Below are 25,909 nucleotides of genomic sequence, written 5' to 3'. Positions count from 1 at the left end.
GGGCGCTCACTTACGTGGGTTGGTCGCGTCTTTGGGTCAGGAGGGACTCTCCACTGCCCTTGGCTCTTCGGCCACCTTGGCTGTGCCGCAGGGTGACCCGCTACAGCTGCGGCAGGGAGCCGGGGGTGGGGAGGGGGCAGCCGGTCAGCGCTGGCACGGGGTGCCTGGGGCGGGGGCGGGTGCAGGTGCCTGCGGGGGGAGCAGCGAGCCCCCAGCTCCAGGTGCCCGAGGTCCTCGGCGCCAGCTTCGGGCGCGGGTGTGGACACGGGTCAGCCGGGGGGCGCAGGCGGCGGAGGCGCCGGGGTCTGCGGCCCGTCCCGGGGAGCGGGGAGGGCGACTGGCACCGACAGCCCAGCAGGCGCACTGGGCGCATGTGGGCGCAAAGGCCAGCAGGCCGTGGAGGTCGGGGGAAAGGACAACCGCTGAGCTCGGCCCCACCGCGCACACAGCAGCCTCCTGCCTGGAGCCTCCCCGCGGGTGCTCCTCGCTCCAGGCCGGCAGGCCTCCTCCTGCCCCACGCGTGCCCCAGGCTGCTCCCCTGAGTGGTGGGGCTCCCGCCGCCTCCTCTTGCAGACACGAGATGTTGGGGGGCCTGTGACCACGTGCTCCGCTCCCCAGAACGTGCCCCCCGGGCCCTGCAAGAGGCGGCTGCCTCCACACGGTCCTGCCTGCTCTGCGTGGCCCTGCTCTCCCCTCCCCTCCCCTGCTCCTCACTTCCCATCCTCCGCTCCTCTCCTGGTCCACCTCCTCCTCCCCATATCTTGCTCCCCCCCATCCTCCCCTCCATCCCTTCCCTCCCCCTTCTTCCCCTCCTCCCTCGCGGGCACAATGAAACCTGTAAAGGGGCGCAGACCGTGGCGGCATCCGAGGCGGAAATCCGGGTGTAAGAAGCACCGTGCCCTGAGAACGTGAGGCAGTGGGGCCGCGCTCACGCAGGCTGCCTGCCGCTGGCCACGGCCCACCCACGCCGGGCAGGCACCCCGCTTCACTCTGTCTGGCCAGTTAAGGGTCCGTATCTCTGGAAACCCTTCCGAGCCACTCAGGAACCGTTCATGTCCACGCCCATGGCCCTCCCGTGGACAGGGCGCCAGCCGCACGCGTGGCTGGAGGTGATGCCTCTTCCCTGCTCTCCTGCAGCAGCCAGCAGCGGGTTTGGAGGAGTCGCTGTGCTCCGCTGGCCGTGGGCCCTGCTGCCTTGGTCGGGCTCCGCGGCATGGGTCCTCTGCGGGACGGTGTCCGTGGCCTGTGGCCTAGGGACGGCGTTTCTAGGATACAGGTGAGCGTGCACGGCCTTCAGGTAGCCTCAGGTCCTTGGATGGAGAGTCTGGCGCTTAGTAAAAAAACCCCAGCATGTCTGGGGCGCAACGTGAGGGCCCCATGGCTGCTGCCAGTTCGGTTCCCGTGTTTCCCTCCCGCGGCCCTGGGTGGGGAATGTGTCGACAGGCCCCACGGGGCAGCTGGGCCATGGGCTCGCGGATGCAGCCCCTGTCACAAGAGACCGCAGGACCCTCACACCCAAGGAGCCGGGCTTGGGCCAGGCGTGCCGGCACCACGGTTCTGCTTCGGTCCCTCCGCACGGTGGCCTCTCCATCTGGTCCCCAGGCGGCTCGGCATGCCCTGGGGCCCCGGGAGGGGAGGGCAGCTGTAAAACCGGGACACGTCCTGCTCTCCCCGACTCTTTTCTTCAAATGCACAAAGTCATTCACGTGATGACAGGGGACTTAAAAAACAAACAGAAACCCTACTTCTCTGCAACTCGGTTTGCTCAGCTGTGAAATGGGGACATTCACAGGTCACAGGGTTTAGGAGAAGCAGATGAAATCCCGGGCTCGGGGCCTGGCACCTGCTCAGTGCTCCGCAGATGCAAGCCCTATCGGCCTCATTACCCTGGAGCCTCCCCCACAACCTCCCCCCCGCCCCGCCCTGCCCCTGCCCCCAGTGCCCGCCCCTCTGCTCTCCCGGTCCCTGTGTGGCTCAGCAGCCCCCCCGGGGTGACGTGCCCTCCTGCCCCTCCCCATAGAGCCTCCCCGGGGTGACGTGGCCTCCTGCCCCTCCCCATAGACCTCCGTCCGCTGCACAGAGGGACGGACAGCGGACAGGGCGCCCAGCTCCACGCCCCCCCCTCCCCGCAGCGCCCCCCCCCCACGCCACCCACGCACAGCCAGGCAGCGCTGACAGCTGCTCTCTCCCGCGGACAGGTTCAACCCGACGCAGTGTGTGCGCTGGCTGTACCTGCTGGCCGCCTCTGTGCTGTGCTGTGTGCTGGTCACGCAGCCGCTGCTGGTGAGCAGGGGGGCCGGGGGGGCTCCCACGGAGTGGCTGCATCAGCCGGGGTGGGGGCTGCGCGTGATGCATCCTTACATCCCTTCACATGTGACTGAGCATAAGGAGGAGCTCGGGGGGCAGGGCCTGCACCCTGCTGCCTGGGGCCTGCTCGTTGGTCCTCGCACACATCCCCGGACGGGGTGGGGGGCGGGGAGCGGGGGCATCTCCAACCCATTTTTCACCCAGGGACACAGGGCCACAGGGAGCGGAGGCTCTGGCCCAGCCTGGCCTGGGGAGTGGCCAGCTGGGGACTCCCAGGCAGACGACACTGGGTCGTGTAAGATCCCGGGGGGGCCGACTGGTCGAGGGAGATGGGATGCACTGTCGGGGTCTCTCCCTCCAGGTGAGCCTCCTGGCCTTGGGCTTTGCCTGGAGGAGGAGACACGACCCGCACTTCTTCACTGAGGCTCTGCATGCGGCCACCAAGGACCTGGGCCCTGAACTGGAAGCGCGTGCGAGGCCCCACCCGCCCCACTGTGCGAGCCAGAAGGAGGAGGTGAGGCCACCTTCCGCGTCGTGTCCGCGTCGCTTTCCAGCTTCACCCAGCCCCTTGGAATTGACTCTTCGGGCTCAGATTTGTTTGCTTCTTTGAGTGCATTTAGTTTCTGATGCTCCTTCACATGTGCCTCGCGATGGGGCCGCATGAGACCCACCTCCTCACCTCCATCCCCCCCACCAAGACACCAGAGTATCAAGAACATGAGCTTATTTTAAAATATGGAAGCAAATAAATGAGAAATAGAATTCTGGGCCATGATCTTAGAGAACTTCTAAGTCATTTACATTTCAGTGGACCCACAAGAAACTCACCCCCCCCACCTCCCCACCCCCCCGCTGTGGGGCATCAGCATTTCCTATTGTGTGTGTAGCCTTTTCTGGGTCACACCCCTGCTCTGACTTCCTCACACCTTCTGGGTCTTTCCTCCCCTTCCTGCCCCGTGGCTGGTGCAGGGGGTGGGGGCGGGGTCTGCTCCTTGCCCTCCGTGACCTCGCCTCAGGGGACAGGTCTCTCACAGGTCGCATCCTCAGGTCAGCAAGCCTGGGACGCCTGTGGCCCTGCGGCACCTTGCACCTTGCGACACCCAGCGTCACCCAGCAGGGTCCTGTCCCTATTGGACTCAGGGTGCTGCATGGGCTGCAAGGGAGGAGCGTCCTGGCCCAGGCTCCGCACCCGTGATTCCCGGGACACGGGCCTCTGACTCCTTAGGCGTGTGGGCCCCTGACCCAGCCTGGTACAGGCTGTCCTGTGCAGGGACACGGGCCGCAGGGCTGTCCCAGGGCAGGGGTTTGTACATGCCCCCACGACCTGGTTCAGGGGAGCAGCCCTGCCCACATCCACGCCGCTCACCGCACTGTTGTCCGCAGGTGTTGGCGGCCCGGCAGCGAGCGCGCCACCTGCGCCGGGCACGGCCACCGTCCGCTGCCCAGCTCAGCGCCGTCAGACAGAAGCTACGGCGACAGACCCGGACGCGGCGGGCGCTGAGGTGGGTGGCAGCCCCTGGGAGCTGGGCGCGCACATGGGGACCCAGGCACAGGGGAGGGGACACCAACGGACCAGCAGGGCTGGGTTGGCAGTGACAGCAGATCCGGCAGGAGGCGAAGCCACTCCCTGGCGCTCGGAACATCCCACCGAAGTGAAACGAGAAGAGCAGACCGACGCGGAACCTAGTAAGGTGACAGGTTGCGACCCTAAAATGCGAGACTTGGCGGCTTCGAGTGCGCGGAGAAGGCAGCAGAGGTTCCCTCGCGCGGGGGAGGAACGGCAGCACGAACACGCGGGCTCCCCAGGGGCTGTCACCCAGAGCTTGCGCGGGGAGCATGAGCGGCCCCGGGAGGCCCAGGGTCACCTGTGCGGGATGGCAGGATGCCGTGTCCTCTCAAGCTCTGAACTCCATGTGCAAGCTCACACTCGACCCCTCGCCTTTCCGCCCCCTGCTCGCCCTTGGCGGGGTCTGGTTGGTGCTGAGGCCCCTCGGCGGGGACGAGTGCGAGGGCCGGCCAGGAAGAGCCGGGAGGTGGAGCGAGGGGCCCCGCGTGACCTAGGCTGTGGGCGTCCCCGGGAGGGCGGCTCTGCACGCACGGGGGACTCAGCAGAAGACGAGCCCCGAGGCCGACCCAAACCCACACCCGAACGTCACAGCGCCATGAGCGAGGGAGGCGCCGTCTCGGCTTCTGGGGAAAGCATGGAGTTTTCCACGAGGAATCAGCAGACGGTCATGAGGGGAGTGGGGAAAACCCAACAAGTGCAGGCTTTTGTCACAAAATACTCAGGTTAATTGTGAATGAGAACCGTTTAGACGTGAAAACCAAACCATACAAGTCCTGGGAGGGAACAAACGCCTTGCGTCACAAAGGAGGCTGCACGTAGTGTAAGGAAACGGCTGCAGGACGGGGAACATATCGTAGCCGACGGTGCTTGTCTTCGGGTACAAAGAGGCTCAAAAAAAAAAATTGGAAAGAAAAAGACCAACAATGTCTTTAGAATGAAACTGGACTCAGGAAGCCAGTGGACGGCTCATAGAAAAAGTCCATGCGGACGTGATGAGGAATCGCTAATTGAAAGCCCTGGAATCTGGATGTTTGGCCCCGTGCCGGGGCGGGAGCTCACGGAGAAGAGGTGTCATACGTGGAGCGGGTGTGAGCGCCGCTGTTCCTGTGGGGACCTGGGGAGGCCCAGCACGGTCACAGGTGCACCTGTCCCAGGGAGCCAGCCGCAAACCTGCAACAGGCCCCGGGCGCCGGGCCTCCTGTGATAGAGACAGCCTAACACTGGGGCGCCTGGGGCTCTGTGCCATCAGCGCAGGTCTCCGTCTCAGGGTGGTGAGTCCAGCCCCATGCTCGGCCCCACGCGGGTGCAGCTGAGCCTACTGGGCCCCCGGTTACTGGGGCGGGTGAGGTCCGACCTGTCCTGGCTCAGGTCATGACCTCAGGGTCATGGGACCGAGCCCCGCGTCGGGCTCCAAGCTCAGCAGCATGGAGCCAGCTTCACACCCCTTCCCTCTGCCTCTGCCCCCGCCCCCTGCAAATGAATAAATAAAATTTTTTTTTTAATCTGAAAAAAATTGTTTTAAGATTAAAAGCTTTGACCTTACAAGCCCGGTCCCTAAGGACAGAGAAAAAGTCATAAAGCTGTTTCCACTAACGGTGTTTCCTGTTGGAAGCGTTGGTCATTGACATGGGAGGAAGCCAGTGAGGGTCTTTGCCTGCCATCCTCGTGCCCTCGGTACGGGACGGCGGAGGCGCAGACTCAAGTCCGAGAAAGTCAGAACCTGTAGTCCTGAGTGGGAATCAGAAGGATCGGTATGAAATCATGTTGGGTTTTTAAAAGTATTTTATTTTAAGAGAGAGAGAGAGTGTAAGCGGGGGATGGGGAAGGGTGAAGGGAGAGGGAGAAGCAGGCCCCCCCGCCCCCCGAGCAGGGAGCCTGACGCAGAACTTGATCCCAGGACCCTGAGATCCTGACCTGAGCCAGAGGCAGACACTGAACCATCTGAGCCCCCCAGGTGCCCCTGTTGTTTTGTTTTTAAGGGAAACCCATTATTTTCCTCCATCTATCCCCCAAGAAGAGGCCTAGAAAGAAACCCGGGGCCAGTTGGCTACCGTGGCACCTAGATTCTGGTCCACAAATATCATTTTCCACCAAAAAGAAACGGGCGCCGTTGGGCCTCTCAACTTCAGGTCTGTGGCAGGAAACGGACAAAGGGAGCCTAGGACACATCGTGAGCGAGGGAATAATGACCAGCTACACGGAGGCCCCTTTGGAGAGGCTCGCGGTCCAAACACTGACGATGCGACCTGAAATCGGGGACCGTGGTGACCGCGAGTTGGAGCTCATCTGACGTCCCCAAAGCCCTGAGTTTGCAGCGACACCGGAAATGTGGTCAGCGGGTGTCAGCAGACACGTGGGAACCGACTCTTACAAACTGGCGGCGAAGAACCGAGCCCCGTGAAATCACGTACCGAGAGAGGGAACGTTTCTCCTTACGGACGTGTTTAGTTACTGGAGGAAGAAACTGATGGAATTAGGCCCGGGCCATTTTTGCAGCCTTTGATGAACTAACGAGTGCAAGCCTTGATCCTAGACAAAGGCCAACGTAAAGAGAGAGAGAGGAAGAAGCGGATATTATGCCTCGGGCACACCCGACCCCAAGCGGCGTGGTCTTGCCTGCATGAGGGACGCCCGGGGGGCTCAGCGGTGGAGCATCTGCCTTTGGGGTCCCGGGATCGAGTCCTGCGTCGGGCTCCCCGCACGGAGCCTGCTTCTCCCTCTGCCTGCATCTCTCATGAATAAATTTAAAAAATCTTTTTTTTTTAAAGATTTTATTTTTTAAATTTTTATTTATTTATGATAGTCACAGAGAGAGAGAGAGAGAGAGGCAGAGACACAGGCAGAGGGAGAAGCAGGCTCCAGGCACCGGGAGCCCCACGTGGGATTCGATCCCGGGTCTTCAGGATCGCGCCCTGGGCCAAAGGCAGGCGCCAAACCGCTGCACCACCCAGGGATCCCAAATTTAAAAAATCTTAAAAAATAAATAAATAAAAATGGTGCTAGGGAACCTGGGCATTGATGCGCAGAAAAAAAAAAAAATGATCCTTTTACAAAAACTCGTGCGGGGATTTCGAAGGCGTTGAAAGGCCGGGTCTGAAACAGGTCCTGCTGTTTTGTCTGGCCGCACAGCTGATTTTAAAATTCGTTTCTCTCAGAGACATGTGCATGTTCACCCTCCTGCTGCTTCTGCATTTGCTTATCCTCTGCCGGACGGGCTCCCGGGATGCGCATTCCCTGCATCACGCCATCCGGACCGAGTTTACAAGGTAGGACGCTTGGCAGCTGCTCAGGCCAGGCCACTGCACTGGGAGAGGCCTGTGCGTGGCCGGCGGCGCAGACAGGTCCAGGGCGGGGGCCGCTTGGCCTGGAACAAACACCCCCCCCCATCCTCAGGGAGACTCGGGGACCCGCTGCTGTTTGCTGTGGGGACGTTAGGGGCACAGCGTCCTTGGCTCTACCACGGGTCCTTCCCAAGAGGCCGCGTGGGAGGGAGCGTGCCAGGAGGTGACACGGGTCCGCTCTCTAAAGATTTGCCTTCTCGTCCTCCCTTTGGCTGCGGCTTGGCGCTCCTGACGTGTGCGTGCAGCGCAGCCCGGGGCACGCGGCCCCAGCCTAACATCCCAGTGAGCAAAAATGATCCGTTTTACGAGTCTGAAATGGCTTCAGTGCTCCCGAAAGCAGCCCCCGGTTGGGAGGTGAAACGGGTATCTGACGGGAGCAACGGAAATGAGCTGGAGAGAAAGCGGCCGGCACCCACGGACTCCCAGCGCACGCGGCCCCCGCTTGGCCTGCGCCCCCTCGCCCGACGCTCGTGCCGTCTTGGCCGCGGGGTCGGCGGCTGTCCCGGGTGCTTGGCCGGGGAGAGGCAGGGCGATGCTGTGCCCGCAGGCGGTGGTGGACGAGCCGTGTCCCTGCTGAGGGTCCCGGCCCCCGCCCTCTGCTCCTGTCCCCGTGCCCGCCCTGCACTGGCCACCCCGTGCCTGCGCGGCGGAGGCGGTCGAGCGAGCAGGGCAAACGGCAGAGGCATCACACGGGGCGGCGCTCCCGCCCGCGGCCCGGGGGCGAAGGGCTCCCCGAGTCACGCCGGACCTCACGCTGCGCGTGGCTTCACTTTCACTCCTGCAGGGACTTCAAATCCATATGCGAGAAAAAATAATCGCTTTTTGTTTCTGCTCGTGCTCAGGGGTGCCAGCAGCGCCTCGGGCGGCCTGGGAAGTGTGGCAGACTGGTGGGGCTGGACTCTGACCACGCTGCTGGATGGCCTGCACGGAGGCGGCGCCCCCCCGGCCCGCCCGCCGGGCACTCAGGTGGGCTCCGCCTGCACCCGGGGCCGTAGAGGAGGGCGCGGCACAGACGGCCGAGGCTGCCAGACGCTTAGCGTGCAGTACCGGGTGCCCTCTGGTTTGGGGTGGTTGTTTTGTTTTTTTTGTTTTTGTTTTTCTTGTTTTTTTGGAAAGATCTATCTATTTGCTTTAGAGAGAGAGCACAGGGCGGGGCGAAGGGAAGAGAGAGAGGCTCCCCAGCAGATGCTGAGTCGAGACCTAGCACACCCTTGTCAGGTGCACACCTGCGGGGGCCAGGCCAGGCCGGGCGCAGGGCTCGGCGGGTCCCCAGGAGCTCTGGGGCCGCGGGGACAGAGGGCTGTATCCGCACACAGAGTGCTGTGGCACGGGGGTGCAGGGCAGCCCAGGACCGAGGGGGAGCATCCAGGAAGCTTCCACCAAGAGGCCAGGCTTGCCCTAAATTCTGAGAAAAAGTGACCAGTTACGCATTTCAGAGAATAGAGCCCTATTCCCTGCTTATCTTCCACTTTCTACCTTGTTTTAAGAAATAATAAAATGATTCTGTCCTGCATCCCCCAAACACCACGCAGCGACCTCTGGGGAGCGCAGGGTGCGGGTGCCGCCCTCCGTGGCACTTTCCGGTCCCCCCAGAACCGGGCTCTTCGCAGCTGGCGGGCGGGGGGGGACCCAAAGCCTCAGCAAGGACACGTCACTGGACACGCCGCGTCCAGACGGCCGTCTGTGTTAGACGTGCCATCTGCTGTGTTGTCCCGATGAAGGAAGCTGGAGACGAGACGTGTGATTAAGAGAATTCTAAGGGAGAGGAAACACGACTACAGTCCTGTCTGTATTTATCGGAAAAAAATGCACGTGCAAGTGGACCAGTGCTGCCCAAGGGCCCGCGGGCTTCCGGGCCCCCGTGTCGTCGCGTGGGACGGCGCTGGGCATGGTCTAGGGGAACAGGCCAGGTGGCCCTTCAGCTGTGATGCAAAGGCCGTAGGGGAGCTGAGATCCCACAGGGCGTCCTGTTGGTGGGGGTGACTGCTGACCCGGCGGCTGGCGGGGAGCGCCGTGGGGGCCGTGCGACATCCCACCAGCCCACCTCTGTTCTCCCTCCAGCCCCGGGCCCTTGGTGGCACGTGCTACCTGCTGGGCTCCCTGGTAATCAGACAGCTGCGGTGGCCTTCGGGAAGCGCGGGCCAGGTAAGCTGCTCCACTCGGGCCCTTCTCCCGGGCTCGCTTCTTGCTCAGGCGTCGGCTTCCTCAAAGTGCACTCAATGTGTCGTGTTGCACTGCGCGGCCCTCCCGACGTCTGAGCCCTGACCCGCTGGGCTCAGCAGAAGCCCAGGACAGGAGGGTGGGCTGTGTGGGAGCCGGCGCCGGGGCTCGGGCACCCCAGGCCACAGGGCCAAGCGTCTGGTTCTCCCTCCAACCAGTGGTTTCTCCCGCAGCTGCCCAGCCGGGCCCCGGCGCTCCCCGAAGACCCTCCCCCCGAAGTTGGCGGCCCCGACGGCGCCCCCGTGACGGAGCCTGCGACCCCTGGGGATTCCAGAGGCTGTGGGTCCAGGGAGCCATGGGAGCTCAGCCTGGGCAGCACAAGGTCAGTGGGCTCGGGTCGGCTCCGCCCCGTCCGTCCGTCCGTCGCGGCAGCAGTGGCAGGCCCATCGCAGGGCAAGGCAGGGTGGGGAGGCGGTGGCGGAGACGGTGCTGCCTGCTAACGGGGCCTCGGCCCTGAGCACGGAAGCAGCGAGCCACGTTCCTCCCGAATCCGCCCAAGGCCGGCGCTCAGGGAGCCTAATGGGAGTCGTCCTGTTGGCTTCGTGCCTCGCGGATGCTCACGGGCCTCCTGGTCCTCAGGGGCCTCGTGAGCAGGGCAGGCCTCTCCCACGTGGCTCTGATGAGCCACCCGCCTTGCAGCCGTGGTCCGCGGCCGGGTGCTGACAGGTCAGGGGGCTTCAGTCCGGCGCCACGGTGGGTGCAACCAGGACGGGAGGCAGAGGGCCAGGCCTCCCCAGACGTGCGTGTGCAGGGGAGGCCCCGGCCTCGGGCCGCGGCGGGAGGCGGGCACCCGCAGGGGCACGTGCGCAGCTGCGGCCGGGGCCCCTGATGCGCCACCTTGCAGGCCGGCAGCCCACGCAGTGCTGAGCGGCCTCAGGGCCGGCGGGTGGATCGACGGCGGCACCAGCGCCGTGTCCGTGCACTTCGTCCTCTACAACTGTCCTACACGGCTGCTGTCCAGCGTGGCCCTGCACGCTGAGCTGCTCCCCGCGGGTGGCCTGGCCCTCGCCCCGCTGGTGGAGTCGGTGGCGGCCTTCCACAGCGACTCGGGCCTGTGGCACCGCCTCGCGCTTCCCGAGGTGGGTCCTCTCGCCCCTTGCCGACCGGGGCTCACAGGTCTCCCCTGTAGCGCTGGGCACAGTGGGCGCCCAGATAGCGGGTTGGTTTACATAGACCTCAGCCCATGCCCCGCTGCTCCCCAGGAGGCAGACGGATGTCCTGAAGGGGTTTTTACCCCAGAGCTCCAGCTGGGGGTCCCGGGGAGCTCCCCGCCCCCACAGGACGGGCTCCCGGGTACCCCATGCCCCACCCCCGGCTCAGTGAATGGACACGGGAGAGGGAGGGCATAGCCCAACGGCGCGGAGGGGAGCATAGCTGGGCTCCGGGAGCCTCGAGGGCCCTACTTGGCCCAGGGCTGAGAAGCCACGGCTCGATCTCCGGAGCTGCTGGGGACAGGCCCTGGGGACCCTCCGGCTCACACTCTCAGGATTTGTGTGTGCACCCGGCCCAGACGCGCTCACACCTGGCAGGTCGCCCAGGGGTGACGGTTGGGGAGGCCGCGGGGAGTGCCGAGCGTGGGCGCCCCGCGAGTCCCGCCGCCCTCTCCTTCTCCCCCCGCGTCGCCGCTCCTCCAGCAGCTGGCCTTCCTGGTGCTCAGCCTGACCCAGTCGTGCCTGCAGCTGCACCGCGCGGCCCAGGAGGGCGTCCACAGCTACTGGGGCGAACCTGGGAGCTGGCTGGAGGTAGCAGTCCTGTCCCCTTCCCCAGGAGAAGCCAGACAGTAAAGCCCCACCCGGACATGCCACCTGCTGTGCCGGCTCCTTCCGGCCGTCAGGCAGTCCCCCGGTTGCGTGCTGACCCTCCGCACGGCATCGCTGTCCGTCCCCTCGCTGCCCCCGGCTCCCTTTGCCCGCTGAGCCTCGGGGGCCGTGGTGGGCCCCCCTGGGCACCCCCTGAGGCACCTTCTCCCGCCCTCGCAGCTCGCCATCGCCGGGGCCGGTCTCGCCCGCTATGCCGCCTCCTGCCACCTGGCCACCGTGGCGGGCGCAGTGACCGACCGCCTCCACAGAGGACACTTCCGAGGGTCCATGGACCTCAGCCTCGCGGCGTCATGGAGCCAGGTACGACGGGGCGTCCGGGGCCACTCGGTGGGCCGTGCTGACGCCGCCCGAGGGGACAGCTCATGCACATCCCTGAAGGTTCAGGGGGCAGTGCGGCCCCTCCCGGCCTTCCCGAGTCCCGCGAACGTCAGCCCGGCCTCGGGGGGCTCTCTCCTCAGGGCTGGAGGCTCCAGGGGGCAGGGAGGCGTATGCTCGGCTGCTCACCTGCCAGGAGGGCTCCCTCAGGCTCCTGCTCTGCCGCGCCCCCCCCCCCCCCCCCCCGCCACGGGTCTGGGCTCCGTGGCTCCTCCGCCTTCTTGGGCTCCACCCCAGAGCCGCAGCTGCGAGGCCAGGCTGAGTTCCGGGGACCACGGGCTGGTGGCCAACACCCATGCCCCCATGCAGAGAGGGGGCCTGGCCCCCAGGAAGGAGCCATACAAAGACCGGAGCGCTGGTCCGTGAGCGAACCCCCCCAACGTGGGCAGGGGCGTGAACAGCGTGGGGCCGACCGACAGGAGCGTGGTCCCACCTGCCGGCCCCCCACATGGTGCACAGTGCTCCCTGACTGTGGCCTGGGGACGTGAGGCCCTTCTTGTGGCTGCTTTTTCCCAGCCCGGTAAACTGAGGCCCAGACAGGGCAGCCGGCCAGGTCTGAGCCGTGCAGACCTGCATCAAGCTGGCCCAGTCAGGGTCCCGGGCTGGCAGCTGCGTCGCGACTTGTCCTTACTCCGCGTCCTGCTCCTGCTGTGCAGATGGTCGCCTCCCGTCCCGCAGACGTCACACCCAGTGGACACCCACCCGTGGGACGTGCCCCTGGAGCAGGGCTGGCAGGTGCTCGGGCGTCGTGCACCCTCGCTGGCCGGGGTGACCCGCTGACCGGCTCTGTCCTTCTGTCTCAGAGGGTGATGTGGCTGCAGGGGACCCTCTCCTTCCTCCTGACCCTGAAGTGCGTCCACCTTGTCAGCATCCGGGGCACCACGGCGTCCTGCTCCTTCCTGATGCGGCGCTCGCTCGCCAGTGCCTTCGCGGCAGCGGTAAGAGGTCTCCCCGGGAGGCGGGCGCAGGCCGTGCCCTCTCGGCACCTTCTCGAGGGGGACGCAGCCTACGCAGGGCTCTCTCGTGATTCCCCCCCCCCCGAATCATCACAACCCCGCATGGCAGGCCGGGTCCTTCCTCAGAGGCAGGAGTGGGGCACTAACGCCAGTGACACTCCCGACTCTGGCCCTGCACCTGGAGACGCCCCTGCGATTGCCCGAAGCCCACTTGCGAGCTGCTTACTCCCCCTTCCCCACAGAATCGTGCCTCAGTGGGCCTCTGAAGAAAACACACCTGTAGGTGTGGGTGCTCGGACAGCCTGGCTCCCATGCCCGGGGGGTCCAGGGCTCAGCCCCGCACTGGCAGGCTGCTGATACCCAGAATCAGGAGGGCCAGGGCCCCGCGTGGGATGCTGGCCACGTTCTGGGGTGCAGGTGGTTCCGACCTGGTCCCTGGCGATCCTGCCCCACAGCCAGGTTGTCAGGTGGACGAGGGTGCAGGCGAGCTGGCCTGATGTGGTGGTCTGGCTGTCAGCCTCCCAGGGCACCAAGCACAGGTCCCCAGACCCTGCTGGCCTTATGCTCGGTGGCCGGGGCAGGAGAAGCCGACACAGGAGTTGGAGACCTGGCTTCAAGCCCGGCTGCACCTCTCCTAAACCCACTGTCACACCCGCGGGCCGGTTCCCCAAGCTCTCTCTCCAGAAGCGCATGGAAGGTGTGTGCCTGGCGGCTGCCCAGGCCCAGAGGTTACGTGTGAGGAGCTTATCTATTAAATTCATCTGTATTATAGCCCTTAGCAATACAAGCAGTGCAAAAAAATTAAGAAAAAAAGCTCAGAACATCATGAATAAATTATGTCCAAATTAAGCAGAGAATCCAAACCGTCCAGAAATTACGGGCATGCAGGGAGAGCACCTGCTTGGTCCAGACGCTGGCGGTGCGCGATTCCACTGGGGGAGTAACGGCAAGTGAAGGGAGTGCCCACGTGTTCGTAGGGAGGCCCCGGATGCAGGGCTGGGACAGGGAGCCGGGAAATGGGAGCAGCAGGGGCTTGGGGGGTGCAGCCGAGGAGGGTGCTGCGATGGCCAGTCCGCCCACCGGGGCCGTCTCGTGCCGGTGCATTAGATACACACACGTGCGCACACACACTGGGCCCCGGGTTCAACCCCAGGCTCCCAGGCCAACAACCGACCATAAAATGTCACCTGAGCTAAACTGAACTCTCTTTGCTCCGTAAGTGGTTTATTTTACCGGGGCCTTGCTGGGCGCTGGGCCACGGGGCGGGTGACAGGGCCAGCCCCTGGGACAGCGCGGCTGCCAGCAGCAAGGGCACAGGGCAGGGAGAGGCAGGAGGGATAGGCACCCTTCCCCACTGAAGATGGAAGAGGAGCAGGGTGGGGGGCTCTGGGGGAGGGTCAGGGGAGGGGGGAAGGGGGCGGGGAGGAAGGGGCCGTGAGCAGGGCCTCAGAGGGCACGCACCAGGAGGAGCCAGGCCACGAGGGATGACATGACCAACACTCCAATAACTGCTTCTCCAACCTTCTTGTTACTGTAAAGCTCTGGAAGCCTGCAAGCCTGTCTTAGGCTCTGTGGGCCCAGGGCCCGGGGTCACGGTCTCTCTCCCTGCAGCTGGCAGGCGTCCTGGCGCTGGCCGCGCACAGCCACTTGCGTGCGGTGCCACCGGGCACCCTCACAGACTTCTCCCGAGGCCCGCGGTCCCGTCTTTCCAGGTCCGACCTGCAGGCCCCAGCCTGGTGCTGCGGGGCCCTCTTCATGGTGATGAGCACCGCATGGTTGGGAATGGTACGTGCCTGTTGCCCAGACTCTGAAGTCAGGGTGTGCCTGGGATCCACCTGCCGTCGGGCTGACCTTCTCCTTGGTCCGTGTGCACATTCCCACGTGGCCATGGCTCCCTGAGGCCACTGCCCTATGCTGGGCAGGGGCTGGACATGGCTGCAACCTGAACAGGTCCAGCAAGACCAAGCATTCCAGGGAGCTGCCTCCTCCAGGGAGCCCCCGGCCCTCTAGGCACCGAGCCACACCCTGTCTCTTTCCCAACCTCCTCTCACACTTGCTGCTAACTTGCCTTATTATTTCAATCTTCCCACCTTATAAGGGTTGCAGTCTATCGGCTAGCCTTCACTGGACAGGTTCTCTGGCCTCAGGGCTGAGTTAGGAATGGGGCTCCCTGTTTCCCAGCCTCCTATTGATCCGTCACTTGCAAATCTAGTCATGTACACACACACACACACACACACACACACACACACACACACACCATAAACTCAGACTTTGACAATGCTCAGACCTGAGCCCTTTGTTTCTTTCAGTGTTCCTAGCTTCCTACTCACTGCTCATCCATCTACCTAGTCTTCCATCCATCCATCCACCTACTTGTCCACCTACCATTCATCCATCCATCCATCTATACATCCATCCATCCATCCATAGACCTATTGATCCATCCACCCATCCATCTACCATCCATCCATCCATCATCTACCATCCATCCATCCATCCTTAGACCTATTCATTCATCTACCCATCCACCTACCATCCATCCATCCATCCATCTACCATCCATCCATCCATCCATTCTTCCGTCCATCCATCCAGTCATCCATCCACCCACCCACCCACCCACCTATCCTCCATCCGTCCACCTATCCATCTATCCATCCATCCATCATCTATCCATCCATCCATCTATCCATAGACTTATTCATCCATCCACCCATCCACCTATCATCCATCCATCCATCCATCCTTCCTTCCTTCCATCCATCCAGCCACCCATCCACCCACCCACCCACCCACCCACCTATCCTCCATCCATCCACCTATCCATCCATCCATCCATCCATCCATGATCCATCTACCATCCATCCATCCATCCACTCATTTGTTCAATCATGCGCCCATTCAACAATTACTTAAAGAACACCTATTCTATTCAGGCAATGGTGAAACAAACATAGGAAGACACGGTCCATAGAGGAAGACACGTGTATAAACAAAGAATTATAGCAATTTTTAGATTTTTGATACATTTCCTTTATTGGATATGTGATTTGGAAATATTTTTCCCATTCTGTGGCTTGTCATTGTCATTCTCCTAACAGGTTTTTTTGTAGAAGTTGTTAATATTTATAAAGGCCAATTTATCAATTTCTTCCTTTATAAATTCTACTAGTGTCCTATCTGAAAATGAATGGCAACCTCATGGTCACATGCGTTTTCTCCTATGTTTCTCTTGGAAGTTGTTTAGTTTCATTCTTTACTTTTTTAAGATTTTATTTATTTATTCATGAGAGACACAGAGAGAGGCAGAGACACAGGCAGAGGGAAAAGCAGGCTCCCTGTGGGGAGCCCAATGTGGGACTCGATCCCAGGACCCCGGGATCATGACCCAGGCCAAAGGCAGACACTCAACCACTGAGCCATCCAGGCATCCCTGTACCTCCATTTGTTTAGGTCTTTGTTGTTTTTCTTCAGTGTTTAGTAGTTTTTAGCAAATTGTATGCAATTTTACTTTATTTAAGATTTATTTATATTTATTTGAGAGAGAGAGTGTACATGCAGGGGATAAAGAGGGGGAGAGAATCTCAAGCAGGCTCCCTGCTGAGCGCAGAACCCCACATGGGGCTCAATCCCAGGACCCCAAGATCATGACCTGAGCTGAAACCAAGAGTTGGCTGCTTAACCAACTGAACCACTCAGGAGCTCCACAAATTATCTGTGGTTTTAGAACCTAACTAAAGCTTCCTCAAAGAGTAAGGGAAATAGCGACCACTTCGTCCTCCTGAGGAGACCAGGACATCCTCACACAGAAGAAGGGATAGTTGAGGTGGCCTTTGGCGGATGAGAGGGACCAGCCCATGGAGACGCCTGGGAGCGGCATCTGTAGGCTGGGGTGGAGGGCTGGGGGTGCAGCATAAGAACAAAGGTGGTGGTGAAGCCCATGATGGAGCTCAGGGTCAAGCAGATGTGGTTTGGGTAATGATGCTTGGAGCCAGGTGTGGCGGGCACTGAATGTCATGCTAATATCATGAGGTGCTTGGACTTTGTCATTAGGAGCAGGAGGGCGGTGGTGCCCGGCGTCTCTGAGTGCAGGAGCAGGGACGCATTACCACAGGCTCCTGTGGCTGGGAGGGCAGGAAGCCTGCTGCCCACATATGCTATCTGAACGGACAGTGTCCTGTGCTCAGCACCTAGGTGTCCCTGCGGGGTTCTGGCCCGTTGCTAGGGCTCAGGGATTTAGGGCTGATGCAGGAAAAAGATATGACCACGAGAGACAGTAACCCACACGAGCTCTATGTGGCCACATCTTGACAGGCGTCGTGGCAGGAGACCATCCAGAGGCTGTGTCTCAGGGCCACCATCAAGAAGGGGGAGGAGGGGGATCCCTGGGTGGGGCAGCGGTTTGGCGCCTGCCTTTGGCCCAGGGCACGATCCTGGGGACCCGGGATCGAATCCCACATCGGGCTCCCGGTGCATGGAGCCTGCTTCTCCCTCTGCCTATGTCTCTGCCTCTCTCTCTCTCTCTCTGTGACTATCATAAATAAATTAAAAAAAAAAAAAAAAGAAGAAGGGGGAGAAGGCCAGGGGGATGTGGAGGGGAGTGTGCGCGTCTTTCGTGGGTAGATGGCGCCCGGCAGCAAGTGGGAAGGCTGAGTCGGAGCGCCCAGGGGCAGCAGCGTCTTGGAGTCCTGGGAAACAGCTGTCCCTGAGGTTCTGCAGAGTATGCAAAGCAGGCTCAAAATGGCTCAAACTTTGCTTGTTTGGACTATTTTTACAACAGTTGAATGCATACAACTTTGAGTTTTGTGCCCACAGGCTTTTTGACCTAACAGGTCTCAGCCTGCAGTCGAGAAAGGAACAAGCTGGGCTGCTTTGCAGAGGCCCCGTGAGGTCGTTTCCCTGCCTTGCAGGGTAGGGGGCGGGGGTAGCTGCCCCCAGCCTGGCGGGGCTGCAGAGCACCTTGAAGCCAAGTTTGCATGTGGAGATGTCCACCCTGTTGACCATCTTTGTCCTCAACTGTTAGACACTGAAAACACCCTTTATAGAAAAATGCTTTTGCTTTCTTTTTTTTTTAAAGATTTTATTTATTTATTTGAGAGAGATTGAGAGTGAGAGAGATCACAAGGAAAAGGGAGAGGAAGAAGCAGGCTCCCCACGGAGCAGGGAGCCTGGCGTGCGGTTCGATCCCAGAAGCCTCGGATCATGATCTGAGCTGAAGGCAGAAGCCTAACCGACTGAGCCCCCCGGGTGCCCATAAGATCCATTTTCATTACTGAATTCATCTTGTTGCAATTTAGTTCAACGCATGAGAGATATTTCCTGACTTTTTTGCTAAGCAGTTACCATCTTATTAAAAGGTGATAGAATAGCATCATCAGTTATAATCTCCATTTTATAGTCTATCACATTAGGAAAGCCATGTTTTGGTTGATAACATGAAATTTGTCTGTTTTTTTTTCTTTTCTTTTTTTTTTTTTTTTTTTTTATTCTCCCCAGCTGAGAGGTTCCTTCACGACTCTTGCTCAAAGAAGGAAATCTTTTCAAAGCCAGTCTGTTGTGAGACTGGCAGACGTGACTGCCTATGTGCGGACAGAGGCCCTGGCCTGGCTGGGACTGGAAAGGCCACAGCAGGAAGAGGCCGAGATGGTCGAGAGTCATGTAAGCTGTGGGTCTTGGGCCGGCAAGCACGATGGCTCATCCAGATGATGCTTTCCTTGCACAGCGTTGCTTCTGGTTATTTAAGTGTGATTGTGCTTCTTTGCTAAGTGTTGTTGCAAAGCCGTGGCTTTTCCAGTTGAATTCTAAAGCACTTAGCAGATTAGAAGCACAGTCTCTTCCATTAGCTCATGATACCCTTGGATGACCCTGTAAGGTTAGAAATGGGGTTTAGGACTCTGGCCTCTGCTAACACAGACCCCACCCCCACCCCCCGCCCCACACTCTGTCCCTGCAGAGCAACCATTTGCTTTCGGTTTCTGCCACCAGGGCCAAACTTCTCCCCAAACATGAGGACTTAGCACAGGGTCTGAGCCTAGTCACCCCAACATGAATGTAAGCAAATCAAAGCAGACCGCGGCACACTGAAGGCCAGGCTACTCCTCCGTGACTGATACTTGGGCATCACTCAGTACAGGTCCAAAGCCAATCATGTGCGATTGTGATCTTGGGCATTTTTATAGGGCTTCACTCTTTATCATATATTTTACCATCCCTCATTGCCTTTAAATCCACGGTACAGTCCTCATATGGGCATTCTGAACCCCAACATTCATCTGCGTGTGACCTGGGGAGTCAGGGACTAGTGTGCACACCTGTATGTGCCTGGGGCATCAGGGAACAGAGAGCTTAGAATTCCGGCCCAGCACCCAGGCCTCTGACTCCAGGATCCAGTTAGCTTTCTAACAAAGCACAATGCCATCTAAAGTCAGTATCATAAAATACTTCAGAAAATGAGGGGAAAAGAAAAAAAAAAAAAACAGTTTCTTGAAGGCATTCACTAATCTGATTTTCTTTGCTTCAGAATTACTACCTGGATGACGTTTCTGATCTGCTGGATGAGCTTCTGTCAAAGATTCATGCTTTGTCTGACAGCCTACAGCTTCCTCTTCCAGAGCAGCAATTCTGTGATATGCGAGAGGCCAGGGCAAAAGGTCATTCCTCAGCGGGTATTTCTGCCTAACAAGCCACTGGGGTAAGCAAATGAGAAATTATTTTTATCACTCTTCTTTGTAGCAAGAATGTTTTTTTAAGTTCTAAGGAAGGTATGAACTGGTTGCTGTTCTAAATCATGAGGTTGATTTGCATAAATATTTCCTCTGGGGAGGTAAGCTGGTAGGCAGGTGTGCTCTGGCCAGAACTAAAGAACTACTTAATAATGGAAAAGGTGTCACATGACTTCCAGCTTATAATGGTGGCAGAAATATCTCTGTGCTCCCTTACCTCTGATTACAGCTGGGATCCACAAAAATACTGAGAAACAGAAGTGGGAATTCCATCTTCCCAGACACCAGGAAATATCCATGCCCCAGAACATGACCAAGAAGCCCCCAAGTGGTGGCCACTGCAGAGAAAATTAGACCAAAAGGAGAGAGGACCCTGCCATTTCCAAGAGCACACAGAGTTCTCCAATCTCAACAGCACACAAAGGCCCCTGGTTTGGAAGAAAAGAGAATACAACACAGAACAGCTAAAAGAACCCCTTGGAACACAAGTGTTGAGGACACAGGGCTGATGGGAAGCCATCTGTTGAAGAAACCATCTGTTGATGTGGTAGCCAGAGAAAGGCTGTTGGTGGCCCACAGACCTGGAGCCACACAGACACACATGCTGGGGTAGCCACACAGTGAAAAGACAGGTGAGCATGGGGCTCCAGTGTGTTCTCAGGGGGTTCCCTGAGATCCAGAGAGACTCTGTGGAGCCCAGACCAGCCACAGTCACAAAACCCAGTGTCATGGGCGTGCTCCCTGGCCACTGTGGGATGGACCCCTTCGTGCAGAAGTGGGCACTCATAACAAACTCAAATCATCATGGGATGATGTGTCATGCTACCCAAGAAGCAGTCGTTAAAGATGACCATGAGGAGGACCAGGCCTAAAAAGGATTGCCACACACAGGTCAGAGCATAGGCATGATGTTCTCCACACACAAGACTAAATGCAGGGATCCCTGGGTGGCGCAGAGGTTTGGCGCCTGCCTTTGGCCCAGAGCGTGATCCTGGAGACCCGGGATCGAATCCCACGTCGGGCTCCCGGTGCTTGGAGCCTGCTTCTCCCTCTGCCTATGTCTCTGCCTCTCTCTCTCTCTCTGTGACTATCATAAACAATAAAAAAAAAAAAAAAATTAAAAAAAAAAAAAAAAAGACTAAATGCACAGAGAAGTCACTTCTCTGAAATAAGAGTACAGAGCCAAGATGTCAGAGCTAAAGAGTGTTTGGGAGCACAAAGGGGAATTGACAGAGTCGAGGAAAGAACGGGAACAGATGCCAGAAACACAGGCTGAGCAAAAGGAAAACATAACCGAGTCACAAAACGGAGAGTGGAGGATATGGATGGCAAGTTTGAGAATATTCCACAAAATAGGATCTAAGAAACAAAAAGTTAAAATTGATTTTAGGGGAAATCATACACATAGAAGTCAGACAAAAAAGAAGTCAAAGAAAGGGCGTGTGTAACTAGTGTCTGCCTCTCCCTCACAGAGAAGGAAGTTTGAGCAGAAAAGAAAAATATTTAAAGATATAATTTACGAAAACTTTCCTGAACTAAAGATATAGATCTATATATTTAAAGAGTGATTGTATCCCAGGGAAGAAATGGATTCTGTGGATTCCAATCTATTAAAACAAGAACCAATCCTAATAAAGTAACTAAAGAAATATCTTACTGACATCCAAATGCCTTCCCTCCTCCCGAAAATCAAGTCACTTCCAAGTAGTTAAAATTTTTTAACGGTTATTTACTAATTACTATTTAAGTTATGAGAAACTACTTAAATGTATATGCCAGTAGAAAACTGGGCAAATGATAGGAAAAACAGAATTGTTACAGAATAGGAAATATGGCATCCATATTTGAACTTTGAAGAGAAAGAATCTATTAAAAAAAAAAAGCACAGGTGCCCCTTACTATCTTTGTAACATGAAATAATGGAAAGGCTCAATACAAAATTTCAGAAGAAAGATGATTCTGTGCATTTGTATTCATTCACACCGTGAGGTCAATGATATTATTTCTAGATTATAGAGTTAAAACAAAGGACAATGTATACCACTAACTTAGCGCTCAGAGGAAAATAGGGCATGTTATGGAGTAGCAGCCAATGAAAGTGAAGTAAATGTGTCTTCAACTGAAATCATCAGAAAAATGTGGACGTGCACAAATGCACATGCACACACATACACACATGCACACACGCGTGTACACGCACATTCGTACATACTCATGCACACGCATGCACACATATGTATACACGTGCATGCATGCACGCGTACACTAAGTAAAGCTAGAAGGAAGGAATTTGTAAGATGAAATGCAATTTAATTAAATCAGCTAAAAATAACCTGAGAGGAACCTTATAACAGTGGATAAATTCTCAGCTAATATATAGCTAAATATGATGGAAGAAAGTACAAGAAATGCACAGAATAAAAATGAGAAAGCAAAAGTTAGGGGAATTAAATGAACTATAAAATATTTGGAACATGAAAACAGCCCTCAATGCTCCGACGAGCTGACTCGTCGGACCAAAGCTGCAAGCCCTGTGTGAAGACTGTCCTTTCTAAGGCATCTTGGCTCAGATGGTCCCACAGGGGATGTAGGATCAAACTGTTCCGAGACACTTGAGTTCAAAATGTCCTTTGAACGGTCCCAGACTGCAGAGACAGAGAGAGCTTCCAGGTGTGCTTCTGCAGGACTAAGTGATGTGTTGACGTCAAAACCGGGCAGCAACATCTCTAATTCAGAAAGACAAAACAACCACATGCCAGGCCTTATTGATTTTGATACCAGAATACCTAAATCCATAAAATGAATGAGCCCTATTCATGAAACCAAGGATTCCAGGGAACCAGGCCCAAAATACGGAACCTCTTCTCTCGATTGGAGGAAGGTGGGCAGCGTGCAGCTCTGTGTTTTTAACCACATTTCACATCTCATTTCACACCCTGGATTGCCAGAGAATTGGATAGAACAGGTGGCTTTCTATCACAAAGTTGCTGAGTCACATCCAACTTCTTTATCATGAGAATCTTGAAAAGCATATAAATCGAGTTTATTTCTAAAATACATGGAGCAAGTTAAGGGTTGACTCAAGAGATCATTTTCATAAGATGAACAAGCAAGTATTCGACCAACATTTATGCTCAATAGGCTGAGCATCCTGCACGGTGAGTGGAGACGGTGGAGAGAGGACGTTCCTGCCCCTCCTCCTGGAGCTGGTGGCGTCCAGTGAACAGGGCAGTGAGGCTGCCTTCCAACGTGGTGCCAAGTGCATACTGATCCTGATTCCCTAGAAGCAGGTTTCTAGAAATCATAAAACAGGACTTTAGGAATTTAGCATTTTCTCAGAAGAATATCATCATGATTGGAGGTCATCCTCTTTATTAAGAATGTAATCTTGCTGAGATGCTGGCTCACTCAGTCAGCAACTGAGCGACTCTTGGTCTCAGGGTCACAAGTTCGAACCCCACAAGTTCAAACCCCACATTGGGTGTGGGAGCTTCCTGCACCCTGACCAGCTGGCCCAGAACAGGAGAGAACCAGGACGGTGGTCGGCATTGGAGCAGGCTGGGCCGGACCTCGCAGGACAGACCCCTTTTGTATGATGTGATCTCAGGAAACAACCCATTTGAATTTCCTAACTTCGGGGCAGCTGTTTTTCATCTTAGCCATTAATGATTAAGATTTGTATCATAAACTGGAAGAGTTGGATGCCTGGAGCTATCAGAACCACCTACAAATCACATTGTTCTTTGTCTTTTCCAGGTGAGTCAGTGCAGCGACATGCGGTGGGGCTGCCCCCCTCTGCACTCCTCTCGCCCCCCCCCTGCGTGGTGACCGCAGGGTGCCTCGGCTGCATTGATCCACCCACGGGGAGAGCCGCACCCCAGCGGTGCTTCTCGCTGAGCAGAAGGACTTTGCCCCCAAATTCTTAATTCTTAATTCTTCCTGATGTGCGAGCCCCGTTGCCACCCCACCCCACCCCACCCCGGGGACACGCTGCTTTGCAGGGATGGCCAGGCCACTGAAATTTCGATGCAAGTGAGAGATGCCAGAGCAGCTTTTCCTGCATATTTTCCTGTGGATTCACCTTTATGAATTTGGTTACGTAAGGCAGGAACATCCAGAAGGTCAGAAACACCCTGGCCTCAAGCTATAGTCTGCCCCAGAGGGTTTGGTCCTTTTTTACAAAGAAGTGTTAATTCCTTAGCACTCGCCTGCCAGGAGGGACACTGGGCGTTTGGTGTGACCGCGGAGGATCCACACTCACTTTCCACATCGGGGTCCTCGTGACTGTGGACGTGGGTCTGCCGAGGAGGCTGGCACGCCGGCGCCCGTGGCCCCTGCTTTCAGGGAGGTTTGTGTGTGCGTCCTGCGAGTCAGTGACAGGACACAGGGAGCCATCAAAAGGGTGGATTTTCTTCCTACTTCTTCCCTTAACTTTGCCAGTTTGCGGGCGAGCTTAGGAGATACTTAGAAGACCTGATTTTCCTTAATACGGACCGCCTACAAATGTCACAGAAACCTGTCCGGGAAGTTTGCTCAGCTCCCTTCTCCCACCCAGGACTTTTTGTGGTCATAACTGGGTTCTGTAAACCCAGCTTTCTGGGCTCATGAACACTCAATACTTGAATCCTTGAGAAGAAAACGGGTTATGAAGGGTTTGGTTTGCTTAAGGAAATATCCACTCAGCCTGAGCACACGGAAAGTTTGGGCCCCCCAGAGAGGCAGGCAGGACTGGTGGGGGAGCACCTGCTGAGTGAGGGTCAGAGGCCAGTGGCGGGGGGTGGGGGGCTTGGGTAGTGACTTCACTCCTGAGCCTCAGTGTCCTCCCGGTAAAGGAGGCTCTCCCGGTGCCTAAATGTGTGGTGCTCCTCACGGGCTTCACATATAATCACTCAACCTGGGTTTTCATTTGTTCACCAAGAGATGCAGCGGGCACAGCTCCAGGGGCTGCGGGTGGGGGTCCACTGATGTCTGTGTCCACCAAGAAGACACAGTGTTCCTGAACTTGGAAAATGCACATCTCAGAACTGGGGGCAAAGTTCTGAGCAACGGATCTGCAGGACGAGGCTGTGAGGGGCCACTCAGGATGCAAATGCTGGATTACAGTGAGGTCTTGGGGTGCCCGGCTGGCGGGGTTGGTGGAACACGTGACTTTGGATCTCACGGCTGTGAGTTCAAGCCCCACATTAGGTGTAGAGATCACTTAAGAATAAAATCTTTTTAAGGGAGAGTAAAGAATAAAATTAGGGGGCGCCTGGGAGGCCCAGTTGGTGAAGCATGTGCCTTCAGCTCAGGTCCTGATCTCGGGGTCCTGGGATTGAGCCCCATGTGGGCTCTGTGCTCAGCGGGGCGTCTGCTTCTCTCTCTGTCCCCACTCCCACCCTCTCTGTCCCAGATAAATAAATAAAATCTTTTTAAATAAATAAATGAATAAAATGAGGTGTCCTGGGAAGAACGTGCTCCCCTGTAACTCCCAAGATCCACTCGGTCTGGAAGCAGGAGATTTGTCCTGGATTTGACTGAAGTGACTCAGCATTCCTGCTGGGCAGCCGTGAGCTGTGTCTCCCCCTCTTCTCACAGTGTTTTCTACAGAACCGACTGCCCAGTAAATATGTAGCCATCAATTACTGGCAAAAAAGAAGCTACCGGAATGTGGATACGGGTAGAAAGAGGCAAAATAACCAGGGCAGGATGTTCATACATGATTCCAAGTAGATGTACAGGAGCGCTCCAGTGAACTATTCTTGTAATTTTTTTTTTTTTTTTTTTGTAATTTTTCTTATACGTCTGAGATGATTTCCAAATGAAAAGCTTCGGGGGCACCGGCCTGGCTTGATTGACGGAGTGACTCTTGATCTCACGGTTGTGGGTTCGAGCCTCACACTGAGTGCAGAGCTGACTTAAAAAAAATAAGAAAATAAACAAAAAGTCTCTGTTGACTCATTCAACGGCAAGATGACAACACTCTAGAGTCACAGCTACGGGTGTGATTAGTTGTGATGGTTCTTGTTTTTTTCCTAAACTTTTCTCCATGCCCAAGTATATTTTGGAATTTTTCCCTTCCATGGACACCACAAGAAAAGCTAATTAAATTCAAGAGAACTATTCAGATGTGATTTGCAAACACATACTACATTAGAGGTGGAAAGAACCAGACGGAAATGTTCGAGCAGACAGTCTTCAGAGATAAATGTCCTCTGCTCTCGGGATTATATTTAAGTCTGCCCGTGATAACTTCACAAGACGGAGCGTTGTTGTTGGGCTTGATTCATTCCTTCCGGGCAGACTGAGCTCCGGCAAGGTTGAAATATTATTGTTAATCCCTTTTTATTTAGATGTGCGCTAGAGTAGCATTTGAGACACGATGGATATAAACCAGGACTTCTGCGTTACTATGAAGACATAATTTATTTACTCGAACCAAATTATCTCGTAGGGGGAGCCAAGGAAGTTGAATTCCTCAAGACTGAACTACGCTGTCAGCTGGCTTCCTTCCGGAGAAGTTTCTGCTTTAGCTAAAGAGTCTTTCAAACCACAGTTATTTCCCAAAATAATAAGCAAAATGCTGCATTTGTCTGCTGGGGCGGCGGCAACAAAACCT

General features: G+C 57.0%; 1 protein-coding gene across 1 annotated transcript in view; it reads left to right on the top strand.

The window, feature by feature from the left end:
• Window positions 1-24,735, top strand: part of PKD1L1 (polycystin 1 like 1, transient receptor potential channel interacting) — a 79,977-nt gene extending 55,242 nt beyond the window's left edge. The window contains exons 40-58 of the mRNA XM_072775765.1: window positions 92-373; window positions 574-661; window positions 892-1,276; window positions 2,199-2,283; window positions 2,669-2,821; window positions 3,691-3,809; window positions 7,030-7,140; window positions 8,058-8,181; window positions 9,277-9,360; window positions 9,609-9,757; window positions 10,280-10,514; window positions 11,073-11,177; window positions 11,415-11,681; window positions 11,868-11,988; window positions 12,153-12,568; window positions 14,198-14,371; window positions 18,086-18,247; window positions 19,110-19,280; window positions 23,068-24,735. Coding sequence (XP_072631866.1) covers window positions 92-373; window positions 574-661; window positions 892-1,276; window positions 2,199-2,283; window positions 2,669-2,821; window positions 3,691-3,809; window positions 7,030-7,140; window positions 8,058-8,181; window positions 9,277-9,360; window positions 9,609-9,757; window positions 10,280-10,514; window positions 11,073-11,177; window positions 11,415-11,681; window positions 11,868-11,988; window positions 12,153-12,568; window positions 14,198-14,371; window positions 18,086-18,247; window positions 19,110-19,268 — 3,219 coding nt within the window. The 3' untranslated portion in view covers window positions 19,269-19,280; window positions 23,068-24,735. The remainder of the gene's footprint in view (window positions 1-91; window positions 374-573; window positions 662-891; window positions 1,277-2,198; window positions 2,284-2,668; window positions 2,822-3,690; window positions 3,810-7,029; window positions 7,141-8,057; window positions 8,182-9,276; window positions 9,361-9,608; window positions 9,758-10,279; window positions 10,515-11,072; window positions 11,178-11,414; window positions 11,682-11,867; window positions 11,989-12,152; window positions 12,569-14,197; window positions 14,372-18,085; window positions 18,248-19,109; window positions 19,281-23,067) is intronic.
• Window positions 24,736-25,909: the final 1,174 nt, after the last annotated feature.

Source organism: Canis lupus, chromosome 15, assembly GCF_048164855.1.
Source record: "Canis lupus baileyi chromosome 15, mCanLup2.hap1, whole genome shotgun sequence".
Taxonomy (NCBI): Eukaryota; Metazoa; Chordata; class Mammalia; order Carnivora; family Canidae; genus Canis; species Canis lupus.
Note: the sequence above shows the minus strand (reverse complement) of the source record. Positions and strands in the feature narration are given on the sequence as shown.